The 23,018-nt window shown below is 44.3% G+C and overlaps 1 protein-coding gene across 1 annotated transcript in view; it reads left to right on the top strand.

Annotated features, from left to right (window-relative positions):
• Positions 1 to 909: 909 nt before the first annotated feature.
• LOC121198483 (glutamate receptor ionotropic, NMDA 2B) overlaps positions 910 to 23,018 on the top strand; it is a 76,962-nt gene continuing 54,853 nt past the window's right edge. The window contains exon 1 of the mRNA XM_041062666.1: positions 910 to 1,542. Coding sequence (XP_040918600.1) covers positions 928 to 1,542 — 615 coding nt within the window. The 5' untranslated portion in view covers positions 910 to 927. The remainder of the gene's footprint in view (positions 1,543 to 23,018) is intronic.

A 23,018-nucleotide genomic window follows, 5' to 3' on the forward strand; every position in this document is an offset into this window, starting at 1 on the left:
GAAAGTCAGAGAGAGAGAGAGAGAGAGAGAGCGATACGGTCAAGTAGAGCGTGGGAGGGAGGTGGTAGGATGGAGGGGTGGACGGCGAATGACTGTGAGTGCTAAACTAGGCCAATAGGGGTTGAGGGAGAAGGGGGGGGTATCATATCAAAGTCTTGCGAATTGCCTCCGCCGTCAATCACTTAATCAATTTTGGCGTCAGTCAGTTTGTCGGCGTCTCAGGTTGGCGTGTCACTCATCTCGCTCCAGACAGTTTGTCAGTCAGCCTGGAGTTGGCGTGGAGCTGTCTCTTCCTCCATCTGCCCTTTCTCTCGTTCACATTCCCCATGACTTCGCTCCTCCCTCCTTCCTTCCCTCTCTCGCTCCCTACCTCACTCCTCTCTCTCGACCCCCCCCCCATCGAGAGGGAGAGTTTATATCGTCCATAATACATACCATAAAGCTGCTTCATAACATTCCACATGAATTATTGATCCGTGTGATATTATATGTAAAGCATAAGGCATCGTACCATGTCTGTGTGTTTATGCACTATTTATATGTGTCAAGTGTGACCTCTTCTCTCATCCCTCTCTGTGTGTTTAAAGCCTCGTTTTCCATGAGGTCTCCCTCTCCCCCACTGTTCTCTCCCTTCATTGCCCCATTTCTGTGGACATTGATATGCACTGATTCATATGATGCATGTAGCCTCTCAGCAATTCACTTTATTCAATCAATGTTGCATGGTGCTATGTTAACCTCTCTCTCCCCCTCTCTCCATCTCCCGCTTTCTTTCTTTTTCTTTATTTTCCCTCTTGTTATCTCACTTTATCAAATCTCTGCCTACCCCCCCCCCCCCCCCCCCCCTCCTTTCCTGTCTTCATTTCTTTCTGTTCCTCCCAACCTGTTCCTCTATCTCTCCAGGTATTACTCTCTCACACCTCCACAATGCCTGTCTGCGGCTGCCGCAGCCCCTCCCCGCCTCACGGCCATGCTGGGGCCTCCCCCTCCGCCCCATCGGTCGCCCAAGAGCAAGAGAGGCGAGTCCGACCGCTACATCCACCTCCACCTCCATCGCTCCACCGCCGCACCAGCGCTTCTCTCTGCCTCTCCCTCCTTCTTCTGTTGCTTTGCCTTCTCCACCTGCCCCCGGCCTGCCACTCACGGAGAGAGAAGGGCGGGGGAGGCGGTGGCGGCCACTACATACCCATACCCCAGCCCCCTCCACACCACATGGCCCTGCCCAACATCCTGCGAGGCCTCAGCATCGCCGTCGTTCTGGTGGGCAACTCCAGCGAGGTGGCGCTGGCAGGGGCCCGAGAAAAGGAGGACTTTCTCCACCTGGCGCCCAACGTGGAGGTGCTGACCATGAATGAGACGGACCCTAAAAGCATCATCAAGAGCATCTGTGACCTCATGACCGAGCACTGGCTGCAGGGCGTGGTGTTCGGGGATGACACCGACCAGGAGGCCATCGCCCAGATCCTGGACTTCATTTCAGCCCAGACTCATATCCCCATCCTCGGAGTTCGCGGGGGCTCCTCCATGATCATGGCTGCCAAGGTAGGACATCTTTCCTCTATTAGCAAACTATTGTGCTGCACTGGCTTTCAAACAGTACAAAAAAAGCTGTTTGCATTTTCAGCAATTGTGTAAAGAAGTATGTCCAGGTGGTTTGAGCATTAAAATGAAAAAAAAAAAGGGGCTCACCTCAGAGACAGTGAATGCAAAATGTTGGTCAGCATTGCTAAATGTGTCCTGCGCTCACCTGTGTTAGCTGCCACTGCACATAACTTTTAATTTGATGGTTGTCAAAAACATCTTATTCCAAACGACACTTCCTGCACCTCCATTTTAATTTTTTTTGTCTTGTTATTGAAAGTCAAGCAAAGACAACATACCTGGTTATTCACTTGCTGCTGTAGCATATGATGTAATGCTATTTGGTTCTTGCAAGGCCAGTTTTCACTGTGACCTTAAATCTTTGCCTGATTCCATTTCGATTGGCTGCATTTTGCTGTCAATCATAGCTGTGTTGCTGTCACTGCTGTGAAATCATGTCACAGGTGGATTATGTCAGTTTACACAGAGTTTTTTTTTCCATCTGCAGAAGATATATTTAAAGACTCTAGTCCTGGTTACACGGCTTAAACTACTAAGTTTTGCCGTTTAATTGTGATCAGTTTTTCATTTGTTGTCATTTTCTGTTACTTTTGTCTGACATTAGAGAAGAATAACAGGATCTACTTGTGTAACTGTTACTGGTTAGATTTAGCCAAAAAAAAAAATCCCCATCAGTGTTAGAGGCTGAGATACACTTGTGCGTGCTTGAAAGTGAGAAAATGTGCTTTAGAAGTGCCCTGCAAACTTCATCCATTCTCTGCTGCGTTGTCCTCTTGATATCAACTCTGCCCAAAACAGAGAAGCCATTTTGACTGGTTTGGCTTGTCAAAATGGGGAGCGGGGGGGGGTGGGGGGTGGGGGGGGTCTCAACTCCCCTCCCCACCGCCACCATACTGCATCAGTATTAACTCTGGGTGCAGACAGAGAGATGGGGTAAGCTGGGGCGTCTGACTTGAAAGACAAACTGCCAACAGCGCTGATGCCAGTGACAGGATCAGCTGGAGATCGCACCAGAATAGGGAGCTAGATCTCTGCCTGTTTACTAGGCCTTGCCTAATGGGATAAAGCAATCTGCTGCTGCTTTATCTGTGTCCACTCGGGATCTGGGCTTGGAACCCATTCCACAAACTCAGCTCATTCATTTGGTGCTTTATACACAAATCCAGCTGTATGAAATAGTAACCAGTTAAGGAAAGAGTCGATTTAATGAAAGCTGTATTAAAACACTGACAGTAGTCCACGACTTGCCCGGCCGCTGTTTGATTCGGGGCCTCATAGAGTCTCAGCCTTATGTCAGCCGTCTCTGGATCCGTGTTGTCGTTCTCCATTTTGTCTGCTGACCCTCTGGTGTCAACAGGTCGTTGTACCAGCCAGAGACATGAGTCGCAGTGACACGACGAGGCCAGCGGCCACCACTGAAGCTCTTCTCTCTGTTCCTTCTCATTAGAGAGCTAAGCAGAGAAATGGCAGGGAACAGTCCACTCCCATTTAAAACTGCACTGTTCCAAGCACAGAGACCGTTGAACAGCACACACACACATTTTCTCGCAGCGCAGTGCTCATACATGCGCACATGTTCTCCATTTTCTCCAATTTCTGTTCTCTCTGCCTCAGCACTGCGGCCACATATGTCTTTAACCCCCAACCCCACTAACGACATGTCCTCAAAACATATAAATCATTTAAAGCACTCCAACTGCCCTCCTGGCGCATGGATGGCTACATTACCTGTGAAAATTTATGTTTGGGTTTTATTGCATGGAAAGATGCAGGGATGAGGGTGGAAGCGGGAAGCAGTGGCGGGGGGTGGGGGTCGTTGAGGAATGCAGTGGCCCGTGTGTGTCTGTGTGCATGTGTGTGCGCAGGGACAGTATCATTCATTAAGCACATGTGCCCTAAGTGCACCAGGCAGCAGGAAAGAGCAGTGTTTTGTGGCAGAGGTTTAAATGAATTTCCCCGGCCACAAGCCAGAGTCTGCCTCTCCTGAGAGCTTCCTCCTGGCTGCACGGGGGCCCAGGAGAGTGAGGACGGGGCTGCGCTGAGGCTCAGTCTCCAAACGGATTTGTGTCTGCTTAATGGGCTGAGACAATGGAGTGGCGAAAATACGATAGAGAAGGATCAGAGCGGAGGGGAGAGAGAAAGAGGGAGGGGGAGAGAGAGAGAGAAAGGGGGGAAAAGTGGAGAAATCGAGATAGGATGAGATCGGATGGAAGAATTTCAACTTTGAGTGAAAGCGGGTAGGGGAGGAGAGGCGGGAATTGTTTGAAGGGTTTTGATCAGATCAGGTGGTGTTCTGACAGGGCTGCCTGTTGAGGTGATGGACAGGATGAGGGTAGAGGACAAGAGCTGAATCAACAGCAGCGGAGTCTGACACCGTTCAGACTGGTAGGAAAGGAGTGAGGCAGGAAAAATGTCTGAAATCGAGTGGGAGACAGAGAGAGAGAAATAGAGAGCAGGAGAGAGAGAGAAAGACGGAGTGAGGGGAGAAAACTCCTCTTCTGAATGGACAGCAGAGATGGAGAAAAAGCGATAGAGAGTAATTGTGTAAGATCGAATGAAAGGTTGAGTTATAGAGCTTAAGAAAGACTGGGCTGCTGAATGTTTTTTTTTTCTAAAGGAAATGGACTGACGAAGATTGGGAAATAGAAATTGCAATGTGAGGTGTTTATCTTATGGCCTCGCTCCATCTCTCACACACACACACACACACAATTACATACAAGAACACACCCACAAAAGCTCGCACCCATCAAGACTGAAGGCCAACTGCTGCTGTTACAGTTGGCAAGACAACCACTCCTTTTTCATTACTCATCCAAGGAAGGATGATAACAGGGAGCGACACAGAAGGCGGAGAATACAGCGTTTTAATTTTTCCTGTGGGCTGAATAGGAAAAAGATTTTGGAGGAAAGGTACAAGATAATTCCATAAAATGTACCCGCTGGAGTGGACTACTGTAGTGCCGTGTGAAGAGTCAGGTTGAATCAGAATCAGAATAACATCTGCTCACAAATGCATCTACAAGGAGTGTTACTTGGTGTTTGTGGTGATGGAAAACAAAGCTAGGCATTGCATTATGTGCCCATGGGAGATTCAGGCCCCCCCATACAGTCCAGTATCATCATCCACTTAAAAAAAAAAAAAATTGCAAAATAACTGTGTCTCAATCAGCCTTACACCTCTGTGAGTCCTCTGACTGATCTGTAATGAGAACAAAACTGGATTTCTTTTTTTTCTTTTTTTTTTTTTTTTGGAACAGTTCCTCTCGGGGACGGAGCAAAAACTGCAGCAGTAGCTCAGAAATGAAAAGTGGGACTACAGCAACCACAGCGGCTGCATCTGTACACAGAGCTCACCAGTGGGAAGTGGCTGTGTGCTGTAGTTACTGCCAGTGCAGGGGGAAAGTGAACTTGTGTATAAGCTTGAAAAGTAGGAGAGTTAAATAGATGAAGGGTTGGAAGGAGGAAGCCAGGCAGCTCTGGTATCAGCGAGGAATGAAGACGGAGGCAGAGGAGGAGGGGAAAGGAGAGAGATGGATGGAGGCAAAGGCCACTCACATTTATATCAATGAGTAAGATCAGTGAGCAAGGGCTGGGCAGTAAGTAAGAGGATGAGTGCACTGAGTGCATGGCCACACGTCAGAAGAAGAGAGAGAGAGGGAGAGGGAGAGGGAAGGCAGGCTGACACAGAGCGTGTGTTTTCGGGGAGTGCAGCAGCAGGTGTGTCTCCATCTATCCAGCGAGGCCGATGGTACGTGAAACAGAGAAGCTGCCTCTTTGCTCAGGAAATCGCAGCCTCGATGGAGGAGGATTGAAGGAGGAGAGAAAGATGGATAGAGCGCAGCTGCGGCCACATCTGTGAAAGACAGGACATGATAGAGGAGGAGGAGATGGAGAAGAGAGAGGGAAAGCATCCAACAGTTTAAGGGTGTGTGTGTGTGTGAGCGTGCGTGTCCTCGTGCATGTGTTTATGTGTGTGCTTATGTGAATCTGAGTGTGTTGTTACCTAGCCAACGTGGCTGTAGTTGCCAGTCTTTTGTCAGTAGTGGTTTCCAGCACCACCCTGCTAGTTGTCTCTCTGCAGTGTCTGTTGGACTGCAGTAATCAGTATGATCTAAAGCTTTGGCTAATGCTCATATAATCAAGACATGGTGAGCCATTTTTCTCAGCTTGTCTAGAAGGTATGGCTTTGTAGTGGTACAAATAGCTGTAGTTGTCGCCGATCACCCCAGGGCCGCTACACAGTACGAACAGCGAGCTAATCTATGAGTGGAAGCTGCTGCTGCTGTAGATTAGGCGAGAGATAGCATCCACTTGTGCATAGGATTTAAATGTAAGATCATCAGCAATTAATGAAAAAATGAAAAGCAGCCAACGCTGGTGACCCGAGGGAAACTACCATGTTATATGAATAACATTTGCACACATGCAAACACACAGACGCAAAAAAACAGCACGGGCAATCACACGCCCACACACGTGTTTTCTTAAGTACACAGAAAGACGTATGTTACAGGGGTTATTAATGTATGAATATTAAACATATTAAACACATGTACTAACGCAAACATGGGGGATGCATGCGCACACAGGTGCTCCCACACAACTACACAAAATCCGTTCACTGCCTCCTTTTGTGTAACTGGCAGCCTTCTCCCGGAACAAAAACAGCAGGATGCGATCAATTAACTTTTGCCCAAATAATTCAGGCTTTTCATCGTTTCAAATGTGGTCGTTTGCCGGTGGGTGTCCAAGCTTTTGTAAGAAAAGAGAGGGAGTGATTTTGTGTCTGAGCACAACTGTCCCTGTGTGTGTGTGTGTGTGTGTGTGTGTGTGTGTGTGTGTGTGTGTGTGTGTGTGCGTGCTAATTCTTCAGAGGAAACAGGCTTGATGATAGTGTAGAATTGGTGTTGAACTGTGTCCACGGATAATTTTTGTGAAGGGTGTGTGTGTGTGTGTGTGTGTGAATTGAGCCAGTTGAACTGTTTAATCACAGCACACAGAAGTGAATTCAGTTGGAGCGTTTAATGTCCATACCTCCATTTTTCAAAGAAACACCGTCCCCTCTTTTCAGCCTACACTTAGGGCAAACAGGACATCATTTCCAGTTTGGGGTACACTCACCAACTTCTTCTTTTGGGGTTTTAATCCAGTGGGCTGAACATTGATGTGCCTGCATTTATACTCCCAATTAATGTCCTACCATAGCACCTGTTGTTGTAGTAATCACTGAGGTCCTGTTCTCTATTAATGTAATGTGCTGTTCGGCTTGACAGCGCCTCGTCCTTGCGAAAACATAGACACAATTAGGAGCATTTGTAAATGATAAGAGAATTAAAAGCGAGTGTTCCTGTGCCCGATGTCTCTCTCTCTCTGTGTTTCCTTTTTAGTCTGTATTTATTTCTCTTCCCTTGTTCCCGTCCCTGTCTCTGTTCCTGTCTCCCTCACATCTCTCTCCCCTAATTGTTTAGTTCATTCATGGATTTTGTTGTGTCCAGTAAAGCACAGCAAACCCCCTGTAACTGCTGTCTGATCTATCCTTTCATCCAGGATTTTTTTTGGCTGCTGCCCTTCTCCTGTTTTACTCCCGGGTGCCTCGCTGTTAGCCGTTTTGTCTGTGTGTCTGTAGCACTCTATCATGTGGCTATTTGCAGTTACAAAAGCTTGACCTTGATAATTTTCTTATCTGGGACTTTTCATAACTTACATATACCCTGAGAATGAATCTTTGTTTGTTTCTGTCTTTCAAAAGAAAAAGTCTATTGAACACCGTATGAAAAAGCTGAAATCTCTAAAAATAAAGCAAGTTGTTTAGTTGTAATTGTGTTATAGGCTGAATCTTTTTTTTTTCCACCAGCACTGAGATAAGGACTGGCATGGCTTTTCAAAAAGGAGAATAATGCAGTCGTTCTTGTTTACTCTGGTGATGACACATCATGACTGGCAGCACTAACAGCTTCATCTAAAGGACCAACTTTAAGATACATCCTCGTCTGTAGGCAGGCTGTGAACTGGGTTTCCTGGTGCGGCTTGGCTCGGCCGGAAATGTCCCACTACTAGCCTCTTCTTACCTTCTGATTGTCCTGGTTTAGAAAATGTGACAACCCACTGTGTGTGTTCCCCTTTTCTGGAGAGAGAGAGAGAGAGAGAGAGAGAGAGAGAGAGAGAAAGATCGAGAGAGAAAGAGAGGAGGAGGAGGAGGAGGGTAGGAAGAGGTAGTGAAAAATATCTAGAGCCCTAAATTTATGTGTCCTATTTTCCAACCCCGTTGGTCTCAATTTACTCCGGCCATTTAGAATGTGGCCATTTTTAAACTCACCCCATAACTTTTTTCTGTACCTCCTCTCTCCCTGAACCGCCTCACTTTCACTCTTTCCATCTCAAGTTCTGTTTCTCTCCTCTGCTCTATTGCTTTACATTGTAGACACATTGCTCCCATTCAGTAGATTAATGCCGGCAGATGCAGTGGCTGTGTGTACTTAGAGATGACTGGAGAAATAATTAGCACAGAGGATGGCTGATATCACAAAAGCAAAACAAAATCCAACGATGAACTATCCTCCTGACCCCTTTCGTACTCCTGTATCCCCACGTCTTCAGAGTTCTCCTCCCTTTGCCCTGTCTTTCCTTACAGATTTCTCTCCCTTTATGAATGTGGCTGGCTGACAAAGGCCTGGTTCATCCTGTGGCAGCTCACATGAGGCAGACAAACAGATTTACACCAGATGCACAGGTGTTAATTCACTCTCCTCCCCTGCTGACCTTTTTACCTGTTCCCCCACCCACTCACCCACCCACTCACTCACTCACTCACTCACTCACTCACTCCCATCCTTCAAGCTCCATCTCTGTGTTTCTGCCCATTTCCGAATGCCAGAAGGAGACACTAGAATAGAGCGGAAAGAAAACACCATTCCATACCCCAGCCATGTATCCTCACCTCACTTTTTTTTCCCCCTCCTCTCTCCCCTCTCTCTTCAGGCGTCTTCTCACTCCCACCCCTCCTCTCCCTTTTCCTCCTATTTGGCCTCTTTTCCTTCATTCTCACTCTGTCCCCCTGGTACAGGACCAGCCACACCTTCGCCTCCATCCCAACCCACCACAATGTCTCCTGAGTCCCTCTGGCCATGCCCTTACAACCCCCACCCTCCCCCACGCCTCCAACCTCCTCCTCGTCCTATTACTCCATTGCAGCTATAGCACCATTCTCGTCTCCCCTCCCTCGCTCTCTGCTCTCCTTTCCTCACTCCTGCTCCTCCTCCTCTACCTCTCTTCCCTCTAGACACAAACAGTCTAGCCCTCCCTCTCTCTTTTCCCACTTCTCCCTACATCTCCACCAGCACCACCATCACCTACTATGATCTACAAGGGACTCCACCCCCATTTCCTCCCCTTCCCTGACATCCATCCTCCCCTCTTATCCCCTCATGGACCTTACACCAGACCTTTGCCAGGACCCTTATTAGCCTTATCTCCGCCTGCCTCCGCCCTGATTCAGAGGTGGAGAGGGAATGGACCTCTATCTATTCATAGGCTGAGATGAGTCAGTGCTTTTCTATAAAACGTGAAATATATGAGGAGAGGAGAGGAGAGAGGAGAGAGGAGAGAGGAGAGGAGAGATGTGGCCAGAAAAGTACAAATTTTGGACTGGTTAATTTCCGCCCCACTGCACTTACAGTGAAAAGATCGAAGGCGTGCTGCGGCCCCACCCTGCCTAACCCAGACACCAGCCTCTTTAACCTTTAACACGATCGTTTCCCCTCCAACTGTTTACGTCTGTCCATTTACAGACCTCCGTCTCTCTCTTGTTGCTTGTGACGGGTGGAGAGATAGTCTTGTAAACAAACAGTCACAGATTCAGCCCGTACAACACCCAGAGTGTTCCTGTGAGAATATAACTGAGCGAGACTTCCCTCCGTCCTCGCTGTAAAGTCACTCCAGATTAGAGTGCCATTCAAAGCTGAGACGAGCGAGTAGTATTTTAACATCCATAAATCATTCATTTTGTTTCATTAGTATAATCACTGTAAACAAATGAGACTGTCACTGGAAAAATGTTTGGCAGCTTCTGCGCTGGGGTTTCTAGTTTGTGCCACAGGGTCAGATTTGGCCAAATTTTGTGGCACAAAACAAAACAAGGGTGCTGTTCTTCCAGTTCAAATGGATTTTTTTCAATTTTTCAATTTTTTTCATTTTTTTTTTACAGTAAAGGGCTGAATGTTTATGTAACGTGAGAGAAAAGTTTGAGATAGAAATTGTTTTAATCATCCCTCATGCGTTTAATGTATTTACACCAGCTCACCACAATAACTCAATAATTTATGATTTTAAAATTAAAATGCCATTAATAAAACGCATTAATTACTGCACTTTTGAATGACTTATTTTATGGATACGTACTATAAGTTTGACCCAGGTTTGGGGCTTGTAGTTAAAAGGCATACTCATGCATATTCATCACTATAAAACTGTGTGTCAGTTTCTGGATTTTTTTTTTTTTTTTGACAATGTACCAGAGCAAAATCAAACTGCCGCTGAATATGGAGCTGAGGGGAGATACCTGTATACTCACTGAGACTTGAGGTGTGTTTGTTCAGTGTCACTCGGCTCCAGAGCTTGCAAATCGAGAGGTACAGTAGAGTTTGAGATAGGAGGATTCCTCTGTGTGAGTCAGCCTGCTTGTCTGGTCATACCAGTGCACAAATCCACCACAACTTCTTCAGTGAGTCTGTCCCCGAAGTGATTTGGAAATGAGCAAAGGAGAGAGCACAGAGGTGTTTTTTTTTTTGGTAAACAAAGGACATAAATTGGGAGAAAATAGGCCAGAGGATGTATTAAGATAATCCAGCTGAACATGTGACTTCGTTGACCAGTTAAAAATTTAAACTAGTTCAGCCAGTGAGTCCGTACACATTACTGTACTCTATGGTGTTATGCATTATTCATCAATCAGACAAAACTCTTCGCAAGCATGTAACCAAAACATCAGTAACTCAAATTCAGGATTTTAATCACGGCTTTCTTGGATTTATTCATTTGAACAACAGATCTTTGTAAAATGACACGAAAATATGTGAAGCTGCAGGAAATTGATTAATTTAAAAAAAGGACTCATTTGGTGTATAAAATATCAGAAAACACCAATCAAACACACAAGATTGTATTTAAATTGCCTGTTTTATCCAACTAGCAGCCAAAAATATATATAAGAAATAATATAAGATAATCATTTTACTGTCACATAAGACCAAGAAAATCAGTCACAATATAGAAACTAGAAGTAGATGATGTTTGGAAAAATGACAAATGATGAGTTGATTATTAAAATAATATAATATTAATAGTGCTTTTCTGTCTATTGACGGATTAATCAACTGTTTCTGCTCTAAATTAGTATCATGTCATGAAGATCTGATGTCACCCCCTCTTTTACATTTTAAATGCTTTATTTAGTTAATTTCTTTTTTACTTCATTTCCAGTTGGTCTTTCTTTTCAGTCCTCTTCTCTTTTTGCTGTCTCCCTGTTTGCCTTTGCCTTGTCTCTGCTCTGCTTCACCCTGTGCAGAGCCACTGTTACAGTCCCTTAATCACATGGCAGAGCAGAGAGAAGGAAGGGAAAGGAAGATTACTAGATTATACAGGACGGAAAATTGGGATAGTAGGGGGAAAGAAAGAGAAAGGAAGGAGAAGAAGTAAAGAAGAGGGAGCAAAGAGAGAAGGAGGCAGGGAAGTGGAAGAAGACAGGCACGAGTGAAGACCACAATGTACTCGCTCAATTACTCACCGATGCTGTGCCAAGCTGGCCCTCGTCAGAGCCACATGCTGTGACACACACATACACACACAGCCGCAACACACTCACAGATACACACAGTAGCCTATACATCAGACCAATATGTTCAGATGTGTTCCTGCTGACCTACAGTATGAAAATTATTCAGCCTTGACACTCTCTGTAATGACCATGGACACACACACAAATTACATGCAGACACTTACATAAACTCCTCTGCTCCTTCCTGTGCTTTCACAGACATCTGAACACACATACACCAAAAAAAAAATAAATGCAATGGCATCAACAAACAGAAAGACAAACAGTTTTGCACACAAACACACAAACACACACACACACACACACACTTGTACGCATCCCAGGTGACAATCCAATCTATTTAGGTGTCCGAGGATGTGTCTATCTGAGCTGACCCCGCACAGGCTTTTCACCCTGATACGGAGGGCGGGCGGGTCAACAGCCCACCATCAACACCTCCTCCATCCTCTTTGTCTACTACCACATTGTTTGATTGTTGTTAGAGAGCAATAGCTCTGCAGTAACTAATCGTTGCAGTCAATAGATGTAAATTTGCACATTGTCCACTTTATAATGAGACCACAGGAGCAAACTCACTTTCCTTGTCCTCTTTCTTTTTTTCTTGTGTCATTTGTTTTCGAATTGCATAAAGTGCATTATTTTTGAAAGGGCATAATTAGTCCATTCTTTGTAATTACAATTACTGTTTTTATATCATTGCAGTTCATTCAGATCATCATTGAGATTGTTTGAAATGGATCCTGAGAATATCGTATTTGCTTTCTTTTGAAAATCCAGCTCCCTGTGTTTATACATTCATTGCCACAAAAGCATTCCTGGGGTTGAAGGCAAAAAAAAAAAAAAAACAAGAAACACAGAAAAGATCTTTTTGCTCAACCCCATTCTGTCTCGTTGCATCTCTCCCTCTCTATTTTTTATCTCAGCTGCTCTGGCGCTCTCCTTCTCCTCGCTCCCTCTCTTTTCTCACGTCATGTGAGTTGAGGCGAGCTCCTGTGATGAATGTAAATGCTGCCCCTCCCCTCCCTTGTTCTCCTAAATTACAGCAAACACCACCTCCTCTTTAGTCTTCACTCTCTCTGTCTGTCTGCATTTACCCACAAGCCTGCAGTTCGTCCTCGCACGTCGACCGGCGGGCAGTCTGCCCAGCCTTCAGCATCCATACAAACACGTTTAGAGATACAGTACACAGATATATGAGTCAGACATGACAAACAGACAGCACTGTGAGACGAAAAAGACACCTCCAGCATGTATGCCTCTTACTCTGTGTGGATACTTTCAGTACAGCATGAAGGCCTAGACTGCCAACGCAGCCTGGATACACTTGGCTCATTATCCTCTTCCTTGAATTGGCCACCAGGGACAGGCAGGGTTTTATATTTATGTTTTTGAATATATACTGTACATCAGTAGTAATGTTTTTGTGGATTTATTTGGGCAGGACAGAAATTGCTAATGTGATTTATTGTACTTACTACAGCGCTGTCAGGGGCAGGATGTATCTGAAATGTTAAAATGTTGTTGGTGCAGGTCAGACTCACAGACGCGGCAGTAAAAAGGCATGCAGTGAAAAGTATTTACACCTGTGGAGAGTTCACTGAGACTCAGACACTTTAATAAAACAAACTACTTCCATGGATTAGTTCTTTTTCATCATGGAAATACAGCTGCCTTTTTCCCCTCCACTAACAGAACACCCTAATGCTTTACTCATCACCACCTGAACAGTTTCAACTGCAAACCCAGCACACACAATGGAGCTTATGACACACACTGACATATACATGTATGAGTGGACAACTTCCACCAATTTTCTTCAGTGTCGTAATGCCAACTCCGAAAAAATGAAGCACATGATGTTCTCTGCAGTGGGCAGCACACAACACAGCTGTTAGGGGATTTAACAGTAGGCAGTACTTGTTTGTCTGCTTATCTTATGCTTCTAGCTACTGAATGAACCTTGAGTCCCACATGCTCAGTGTGCTGGCCCCAACCACCCCCAGTCACCTAATAATCAAAAATAAATAAATAAATAAACAAAAAATGTGACTTAGTTGTCAAAATATTAAAATACTGTAATATTCTCATTGAAAAGCTACATTTTCTGTGACGTGGTAAACTTCATCATCACTATTATTATCATGCCACTGGATATTTTATTTTATAGTTCGTCATCCCATTATCTTTATCACCACTACCATTTTCAGTATCATCATCATCATCATCAATAAAACAACCCCTGCTGGGCATTTCATTATTTGCATTAGTTCCTGTATTTGTTCTCTACCACATCAGTCCTGCATCAGGCAGTTGTTTGGTAGACTGGAACTTTGCCTGCCCTGTTCTCCGCCAAAGACTGATTTGCATTAGCAAAGTCAAACAGGCTTAATAGACTTTTATTGGCATGAGGCGGCTGGGCGCTGAGGGGGGCTTTTAAACAATGCGATATGCTAATAAACAGAATGCTGTGTACTAGGACAACAACTAGCACAACAAGAAAAGAAAAAAAACAGCTCCATACACATGCAAGCACCCTAACCCATAAGCCTGCATCAGTAAATGCATTTGCTTTTATTCAAAGTAATTTTTTTTTTTACATATTAAACATAATTCTAATGATGTTCTAATGGAAAAGAGTAACAGGAAAGATGGGAGAAATAGGGCTGTGGCATGCAACTCAGGCCATTAACCACATCTAAAATTCATGACATTTCAATATTTGTGTTGTGCGTCTTAGTTTAGTGTGAGCTTTGCCACAGAGACACAGCTGATACTGTCGCAGCGGAGTCTTATAGTTCCTCCAACTTATGTCAAGGTTATTTTGTGAGATAAGAATGTGGAAGTAGTTTACCAGACCTGTGCTGTATTCTCACCTTGTTCTGGAAAAGGGCCAGTTGATAGTAGCACCTACCTACAGCGTGCTGTGCATCACGTTCGATCAACATGCTGTACACACTCAACATACTGTAGCTGAACTATTATCTCTCCATAAGTGATGCCAGCAACGTAAATAGCTGTCCAAAAAAAAGGAGAGAACCAAATTTGGATCTGCTTGTACGATTAGATCTTGCACTGTGTACGGCATGATTCATGTGACCGCACAAAACAAAATGCTGAATTCGTGCTAGATAGGATGGACCACGAAAAAGAAAGATCCAGCAAGATACACAGAAAGTAAATGAGGAGAAGGGTCACATTATGCCCTCTGAGTAGTTTTAGTTGTCTTTGACTTGCTGCAGTCCAGCTCTTGAATTGTTTGGCCATGGGAGTCTGCTTTGCTCTCTGCACTCAGAAGTTCAGGGATGTCTTGACGTGGTGATGGTAGTGACCATGAAATGTGCCTGATTTCATACAGTGTTCATGAAACCACCTCTGTGTGAGGGTTATTATCTTCTTGAAATATAGCAACATCATGACAGAAACGTGTTTTCACCTTGGGCTGCTGCACAACAGCCATGCAGTCATATACAGCACCTTGGCTGTTATGTGACCATGCAATATGTCCATTCCCCAGGATGACTATCTGATCCACTATGAAGCTAAACAGTTGGCAGTAAACCCTGATCTTCGTTTTCAGGAACGCAGCGCCCTGTATCCTACTGTACTGTGGGAATTATATCTGTATTGAACAGTATGTCAGGCACCCAGTGATTCATGTCACCAATGTTCAGTGCTAATATAGGAACTAGCATGCCCTTTAATTCCTTTATCTAGCAAGGTGGAAGGTAAGAGAGGCTGGAGGGGTGGACGGCTCGTAGTTGCTGTCACCGTCCTCCTTCCTTTCTGACATGTTGACTGCTTATTCTTTATGCAAAAATGTTGGAAGAATCCAACATTCCTTCCAACTCTTAGTTGTCAACTTTGTCAAACTTTGCATCAAGTCTAACACTGATGTCAGTTCAGCTCGGAGGCTATTTTTGAGCCTGTAATTTTGGAACCTTATTAAATGAGTCATGTTGCTTTGAAACGTATCCATTAAAATGTTGTCTGTCAGATGTCTTTTTAAGCTCGCACAGTTAATTAGAATTGCCCTTCAGTTTGACGTGATTCTCCAGTGTAGGTGCCTTGTGATTTTGTCATTTCAAAGTTCTTTTTTTTTTTTTTTTGTAAATATGGTAATATGGTGTTTCTGTGATGTACTGTAACCCTGCCACATACTGTGTTTCACTTTAAATGCTAATCAGCGTGGCTACCTCAATACCATTTGAAAACCACGATCATTATGTGGACCTCTGCTCAGTGTTTTTGATTGTTTAGACTCTAAAAAGCAGAGTTAAACAGAGAAGAGGAAGTTGTGGCAGCATTTGATCCAAGGTCGATAGGGGGACACACGAGGCTTCAGGGGTGGCCGACTTAGCCACTCATCTCTGGGCGCGAGCATCACTTTTCTCTGTGTTACGCCCTGCAGGAGTTTCTCTTATCAAGAAAACCATTCACCCGTGTCTGTTTTAGCGCTACACTATTTTCAAAATAATTTCTCCCCTCACGTCTTCTTGCTGACTTAGACGGCAGTATCAACAGCGTCAACAGAATTGTTTGTGCTGATGATGGGTAGAGTCATGCAACACGCAGTATAGCCACAGAAACACGCAGCGAGACGCCTTAAGCCCCCAACTCACCCTTTAACACACACACTGCTGCCACACACACACACCAAGGAATATAAACTTACCTTTATAAACATGGTACATTTTTTTTTTACATGGGGTTGCACCTGACCCATATGGCTGTGAACAGCTTTGCAGCTCTGCAGTGCTATATGGGAGTAACAGTCTGTTCCTGTATGGAGAGGAACAACATCTCCCGTGCCTCAGAGCAATGCCGAGGGTTGGGAATGTGCTGCTTCCTATACTGGTATTAACATCATGATTCTCGGTATCAGACACCTGATAAATATTAAACGCTCTGCAGATGACCTTATAGTCTCAGCCCGCAAGTGAGTCACTGTATGTTCTGGCCGTAGAGTTCAGGCACGTTCTCACAAGTAATTCAGGCTGTAGCGAGTGTAACTTCAACCACTTTTCCATTCCAAGGTTACAGAGCGCATGATTAAATGTACATGTGTAAATGTAATAGCACAGCAGGATTTGCAGTGCAAGGATTTCATTTGAAAATGCTCTGGTAACTTATAGTAACCCCTCATATGTTTTAAATTCATACCATTACTTTAAAAGTGCTTGCCCATTTTATTTTTCCAATCTCATTTTGGAATGAAACGATTTTAAACATTTGTTTGTTTGACAATAAGGAAGAAAACAAATCACATTTTATTTTGAGATGAAATTTCAGTGACACGCAGAAGGTTAGGAACAAGCTCTGTTTGCCTATTCGGCCCTGCAGTGGAAAGTAGGTTATTGTCTCTGATGCCCCGGAGCAAAGCAGAGAGCGAGCAACATGGCTGCTGCCTACAGTAATATCAACATGCTGTCTAGTATCAGGGCTTAGAGAGTGTAATTGTGCACATTGCACATTTACAGCATTACACCGCTTAGGTTCTTTGACTCTCTTCGCGCTCGACTTTTCTGAGACAAACACTCCTAAAGGACGGTGCCCTGTTTTGTACGAGATACTGGAGTATGTCAGTTTCTATTGGGTTGCCAAGCCAAGTAGAAAATAAACAACATGACTTCTGATTTGTAGGCGTTAGAAATGAACAATTAATGATATGAACTCGCATTTTTGCACACAGGCAACAGGTACAAAATCATTTTCATTGGCTCCTCCTCTCTGCCCCTTCATCCTGTCAGACCTATCAAGATGCCGTTGAGCATCACTGAGTGGGGAAGCAGAGGGTCAGCAGCATGCCTTCTGTGTAACAAACCATCAACACGGTCTCCTGAATACTAAGGAAAAGCATTTCCTGCCTGACTTTTATTTATTCACTCATCCTTTCTCCATTAAACATGAATGTTGTAGGAAGGAAGAGGTTACTTCTGCAGTCTTGGTGCCACTACTTTGACCCTCACACTCCTCACTATTGCCTCGGTACATTGGCGATTTACAAATTGGATCTCTTCCTCCTGTGGCTTTGTTTTTGTGTGTCCCTGTTTGATAAGAGAATCAGCGGAAGGGTCAGCAATACAACACACGTATCAAAGTATTAACATCCCCCTCAGCGCAACGAGTTTTCTCAACAAGTCCATCGTGCCAGAGGACGCCAGCAGAATATGGAGGCTGCTCCTCAGAGCCCCTGTGCCCCGCGGCCTGATGGGCCCTCGCTGCTCAGCTTAAAGAGTGCAATGATTTGCCACTGTATAGGAGCCACAGCAGGGCTGATAGCAGGTGTGAGACAGATTAGTATATGTCTGCACTAGTTTGAGTTCACTGTGTGGGCAGTGGGGAAGTGGCAGCAGGATGCGTGTTGAGTTGTGAGTTGAAAGGGGCAGAAAAGAGTGCTGTGTGGGCGGCTGCATGTGTGTGTCTGAGTGCTTGTGTGTTTTTGTTCGTGTAGTATAATGTATAAATGCATGTAGGTGACTGTTGTGTTTTTGTGCACATCGCTCTGTGTGTGTGTGTGCTTCAATACAAGCGGTGAGTGGCATTCTCTTTTTGTTCCCCACTAATGGCATCCTTAGCAGGGCTGTTACGATGGAAACCACGTTGCCACGGAAACGCAGCCTGTCTCTGTGAATTAGAAGTATTTCACTCCCTCTCTTAGCCTCTCTCAACCTCTCTCTCACTTTGTCACCCTCTCTCTCTCTTTATCTTTCTCTCTCTGTGCCTCCCCCATCCTGTCTGTCCTCCTTCCTTTTTTCCCATTCCTCTCTCTTTCTGTCTCTTCATCTCTGTCTCCCCCCGTCTCCCCTTAAACCTGACAGGGCAGCAGCTGACACCTGAAGAGAGGTGTGCATGTACATGAAAGAGCGAGGGACAGGCTGACAAGGGAGAGAGAGTGAAAAGAGGAATGGGAGTGGGATTTTTTTTTTGTGAGGTAAAAACTCTATCTCTGAGCGTGAAGGAAAGGTGGGTGGAGGGATGGAAAGGTTTGGGGAAGGCAAAGAGGAGAATTTAAGTGGGGCAAATGTTCATGTAAAGGAGCACGTAGCAGTAAGGCAAAGGGATAGACCTCATGGCCAAAAGTATGTGGACACGAGGTGTACTATGTAAGGAATAGTACCCAACAGCATCAGGTGTTTTCTGTCTTTCCAGCATAGATAATATTAGCTACATAGCCTCCTACCATCCAAGACATCCAGATTCACACAAAGATAAAGAATGTTTGACATTAAATTGTTCTGAATGAGAAGTAATTTATCTTTTCTTTTAGTTGTTTTTGGTGCTTACATGAATAACCCTGCTCCAAAATATTTTAGTTAAGCCTCTCTGTAGTTGTCTTTAGCTACAGTTTAATACAGGAATATTAATTTAGGACAGCAAACAGACATTTACGCATTTACACTGTGCGCAATGTAATCCCACCTTCCAGCGAGTCAGAATCAAGAATTTCCAGTGTCCTTGGTATCGTCTGTGAAAGCAGCCCCCACCTCTTCTCTGTGGTTGGTTTTCCACATTTTGGAACCTGTAGGATTTTGCTCCTGTCAAGGTGCAAGGACATTAGTGAGGTCAGCCCTGGACGTTGCGTGCTTCAGCTGGCGCTTCGGTTCATCCCACTAGTGTAGGATAGGTTTGAGGTCAAAGCTTGGTGCAGGACAGTCAGGTTAATCCACAAAAAAACTGGGAAAACCAGTTCGTGTACTAGGGCACTGACTGCCAACAGCCTCCCCACCTGTATAAAGGGGTGGGGGGCACTATCACTATATGCTGTAGCATTAAGGTGGAGTTTTGTTGTAAACAAAGGTTTTATTTACATTCATGGTTTTTCCCCAGTATGCATTGTGTGTATCCTTCAGGTCACACAAGTTTGTTGAGTGCATTTTCTTCATCAGACAAAGCTGATTTTTAAAAATATTTACAGTCCTGCATTGTTTATGTACTAGCTTCTTACGCTTGTTGGTGCGCTGCTCTGCTTTCTGCATGTTTCTAATACCAACTGTCAATCAGTGGAATAACCTGAAACTGGCAACGAGAATGCGGAGTGTGTCACCTGCATGCTTGTACCTTCTGCTAATTGTGGAAAAAAAATCTGTGAGGTGTTTTCAAGATTTTCCCTGTTGAAACAAAGGGGCCGAGCCCAAACCATGAAAAACCAGGCCATATAGCCTGTAATGCCATGCTCACATTAACAGAACAGACACATCGAGAGAACAGGGATAAAATATTCAAACGAAAAAGCCTTGATTAGAACAGAGTGTCGAGATACAGAGAGTTAAAGGAGGCAGAGAGTTTGAGTCCTGTTCCACATATGGAGGGAATATAAAATAGGGTGAGAAAACAGAGAGAAGGAGAAGGAGGGGAGAGAGAGAGAGAGAGAGAGAGAGAGAGATTGATTATGTTCTCCTAAGTGCTTTCGGCGTTATTGGAACTGTACAGTCCTCCCAAACCAGGCAATTTGAATTAACATTGCTGGGAAAGTGATTGAGAGGGAAAAAAAATGGAGAAGCGGGACAAGAGAGAGATAGTGGGAAAGAGAGAGAGAGAGAGAGAGAAGGAAGGAGGGCGGGAGGGCGAGGGGACGAAGGGGGCGGGCTGGCATTGGAGATGGAGAGGGAGAGTGAGGGTCTGGAGGGAGGACAGAGAGATAGATAGAATAACTGGGTTCAAAAGTAGGACAGAGCGAGAGATGGCAAGAGACAAAGGGAAAAAGCGTGAGAGAGAGAAAAAGAATTCAGGGTTGCGAAGACTCACAAGACAGGCCAAATTGAAAAAATCAACACGCTAAACTCTACTTTATAAATTCCAGCTGAGTGCTGTGCATAATAATCCATTTGGAGGATAATAACTTTAGAAATTCGACTTTAAATATTCATTCTAAATGCTGAATCGTCAGAACGAAAATCCATTTGGGGAATAATAATAATCCAATCAGGAACAGGAGGAAAAGATAAAACAGGAGAGTGAGAGACAGAGGAGTAACTTGAAAGAGAATAGACAGATGGGTTTGGATAAAGTTCAGATGATAAGGGAAGGGGTGTCGGGTGTATCACCGGCGAAGGAGGGAAAGGACAGTTAAGGACAACCAAGTAACGAAGGTTGAGCGTGGGAAACGAGGAAGAGTCTGTGTGTGTGTGTGTGTGTGTGTCAGAACTGTGTGCTGGGGATAACAACATACAAAGAAGATAGAGGCAGATAGAAATGGAGGGATGGGAGTGACGCATGTGCACGACAAGCGCAGATGGGAGGAAGGGAGATGGATGTGAAGCGACAAAGCTGGAGGAACAAAATGTGTGACGGGAGAGGAAAAAAAAAACGTCATGCAAACTTAAACAAGGTTTGAAGCATTTGTCTGTTGTCTCTCCTGCCTTCGCTCCCCGGTCCCAAAGGCATCTGACTTTTCCTCTCCTCGTTTACTCCCTTCCTCCATTCCTCTCTCTTTACTCACCCATTCCTGCCTCTCCCTACCCACCCCTCTTTATACCTGCTTCCTGATTGAAGAGGAGTGACCCCTGCCCTGTCGACTGCACAGGCCAAACAAATAAAGCAAACATTAAGTCACGCCTTACGCTGCATGCAGGGCGCATTACTCTGAGGAGGACAGGGCGGCCGCCTGATGGAAATGAAATTCCAGTGATGGAGCACCTGCCTCTTTAGTCTAATGAGAATCCTGGTCAGGTGATAATTTAATATCACTGAGAAGGAAGAGGTGGAGCCAGGATGCTTTGCGTCAGCCCGGGGATTTTTCAGGTTATTTGGGATTATAGTTTTTCTGTCAGGTATGAGAATTCCATCGATTAGATAATCCGTGTTTTCCTTTTTCCACCATTTTTTTTTTTTAAATGACCCTTGATCGCGGCACATGACAGGAAACCCAGCATCTGGTGTTTGATCACTAGCTTTATTTAAGTAGACATACCAGTGCAACAGTGTAAAAATACTAAATGTACTGAAAGTATTAAAGGAAAAGTTGTTGCTGTGCAGTAAAATGCCCCCCTATGTGACTGATATATATTATTATATATTACATTATCAGATTGTTAATACAGCAGCATTTTCCTGTTGTAGTAGGTCAGGAGGATCTAGTTAAGCAGTTGAATTTACAGTTAGTGTTGTGCAGTGGTTTCCAGCCAAGGGGTCAGACCCCTCCGGAGGGTCTCGAGATCACAGGGGTTTAGAGGGGAAATTACACCAGGGTGGACCTGACAACAACTAGACAAGGAGCCTTAAACAAGAGGTTGGCTTAATCTTTAATAATGCTTTTAATTTAGTAGTTATGATCCTATGCAAACTCTTAATCTGAAAGGTAACTACAGTAAATACAGCTTTCAGATAAATGTAGTGGAGTAAAAGTATAAAGTAGCATAAAATAATAAAATAATAATACTCAAGTAAAGTACAAATACCTAAAAAAATTGAACACATGGACTTAGCTACTGTCCAATCCTGTTGCAGACACAACAGCATAAATACTTGACAAAAAAAAAGCAATATTATACTACTTTGTGTGTCCTCCTGTACTGTGTAATCACAATGTCCCAGCTGGTTAGTTTCCATTTTGTAGAGGCTGTAAATAGATTTGCATTTTTTTTTGGCCAGTACACCTGCAGTCGGGACACAGATGTTTTGGCCTCTTTGTGAGTCGTCTCATTTTGCTTTGAAAACTCATATATCAAAATGCACATCGCCAGACCTCTGTTATTACTGACAGTGCTGCTAATTGACATTGAATGTACGGTGACCTAACTTTGTAGCAGTGTTTCTGAATTTACTTTGATTTTAATGTGGAAAAATATTTTTTTCCATAACTTACATAATCATTTGTTATATGATTTTGTATCAATAGCAAGTCATTTGACAGACTAAGTAGCTAATTAATGCTTTAATTAACCTATTAAATGACCCTGCTACCATACTGCAACTAGCTATGTCTAATAAAATATTGCATATGCCGGGGCAGTCATCAGCTCAAGTGTTTTTGCATGTTGGTTCTAATTATGTCCTTAATAGCATGTGTTCAGTGTGTGTGTGTATGTGCATCTGCATGAGTATATTATTAATGTTACGTCACCTCATTTGCTGGACTGAAGCCGAGCTCACCTGCACAGTAAACACTGTTACTCCACTCGCCCTCCGTCGGCGATTGTGCTATACATTATGGCTGCTTTCAGAGTTCATACCCTGAAAGTACTCTCCCAGGCGAGGTAGCTCATCACGCAAACGCGCTATAATGCAAAGCGCACCGCCTTACAGTGCAGCACTGTGCCTCCATTACCAGCTGTGAGATTTGTCTGGCGAGTGTAGCCTGCCTGCCTGACTCTCATCTAATTCATGTTGTTGTAGGCGCTGCTTGGGTTTACAGTTCACATGTGTCTTACCTGCCTCATATGTGTTATCTTGGTAGTTTCACGCTTTAGGTGAGAAACAAGGTGCAACATATCTCCACAGTTTTAATCTCAGTGAACAGTGTATGTTTTACTGTATGCATTGTGCTTTCTGTGTGTGTGTGTGTTGGCTTTATTCTCTGTAGTGTAAGATTATGAAACAAACTCAGTGAATAAATTTCTTGTGTGTGTGTGTGTTTGTAAAT

This window comes from Toxotes jaculatrix, chromosome 18, assembly GCF_017976425.1.
Source record: "Toxotes jaculatrix isolate fToxJac2 chromosome 18, fToxJac2.pri, whole genome shotgun sequence".
In the NCBI taxonomy this organism is placed as follows: Eukaryota; Metazoa; Chordata; class Actinopteri; family Toxotidae; genus Toxotes; species Toxotes jaculatrix.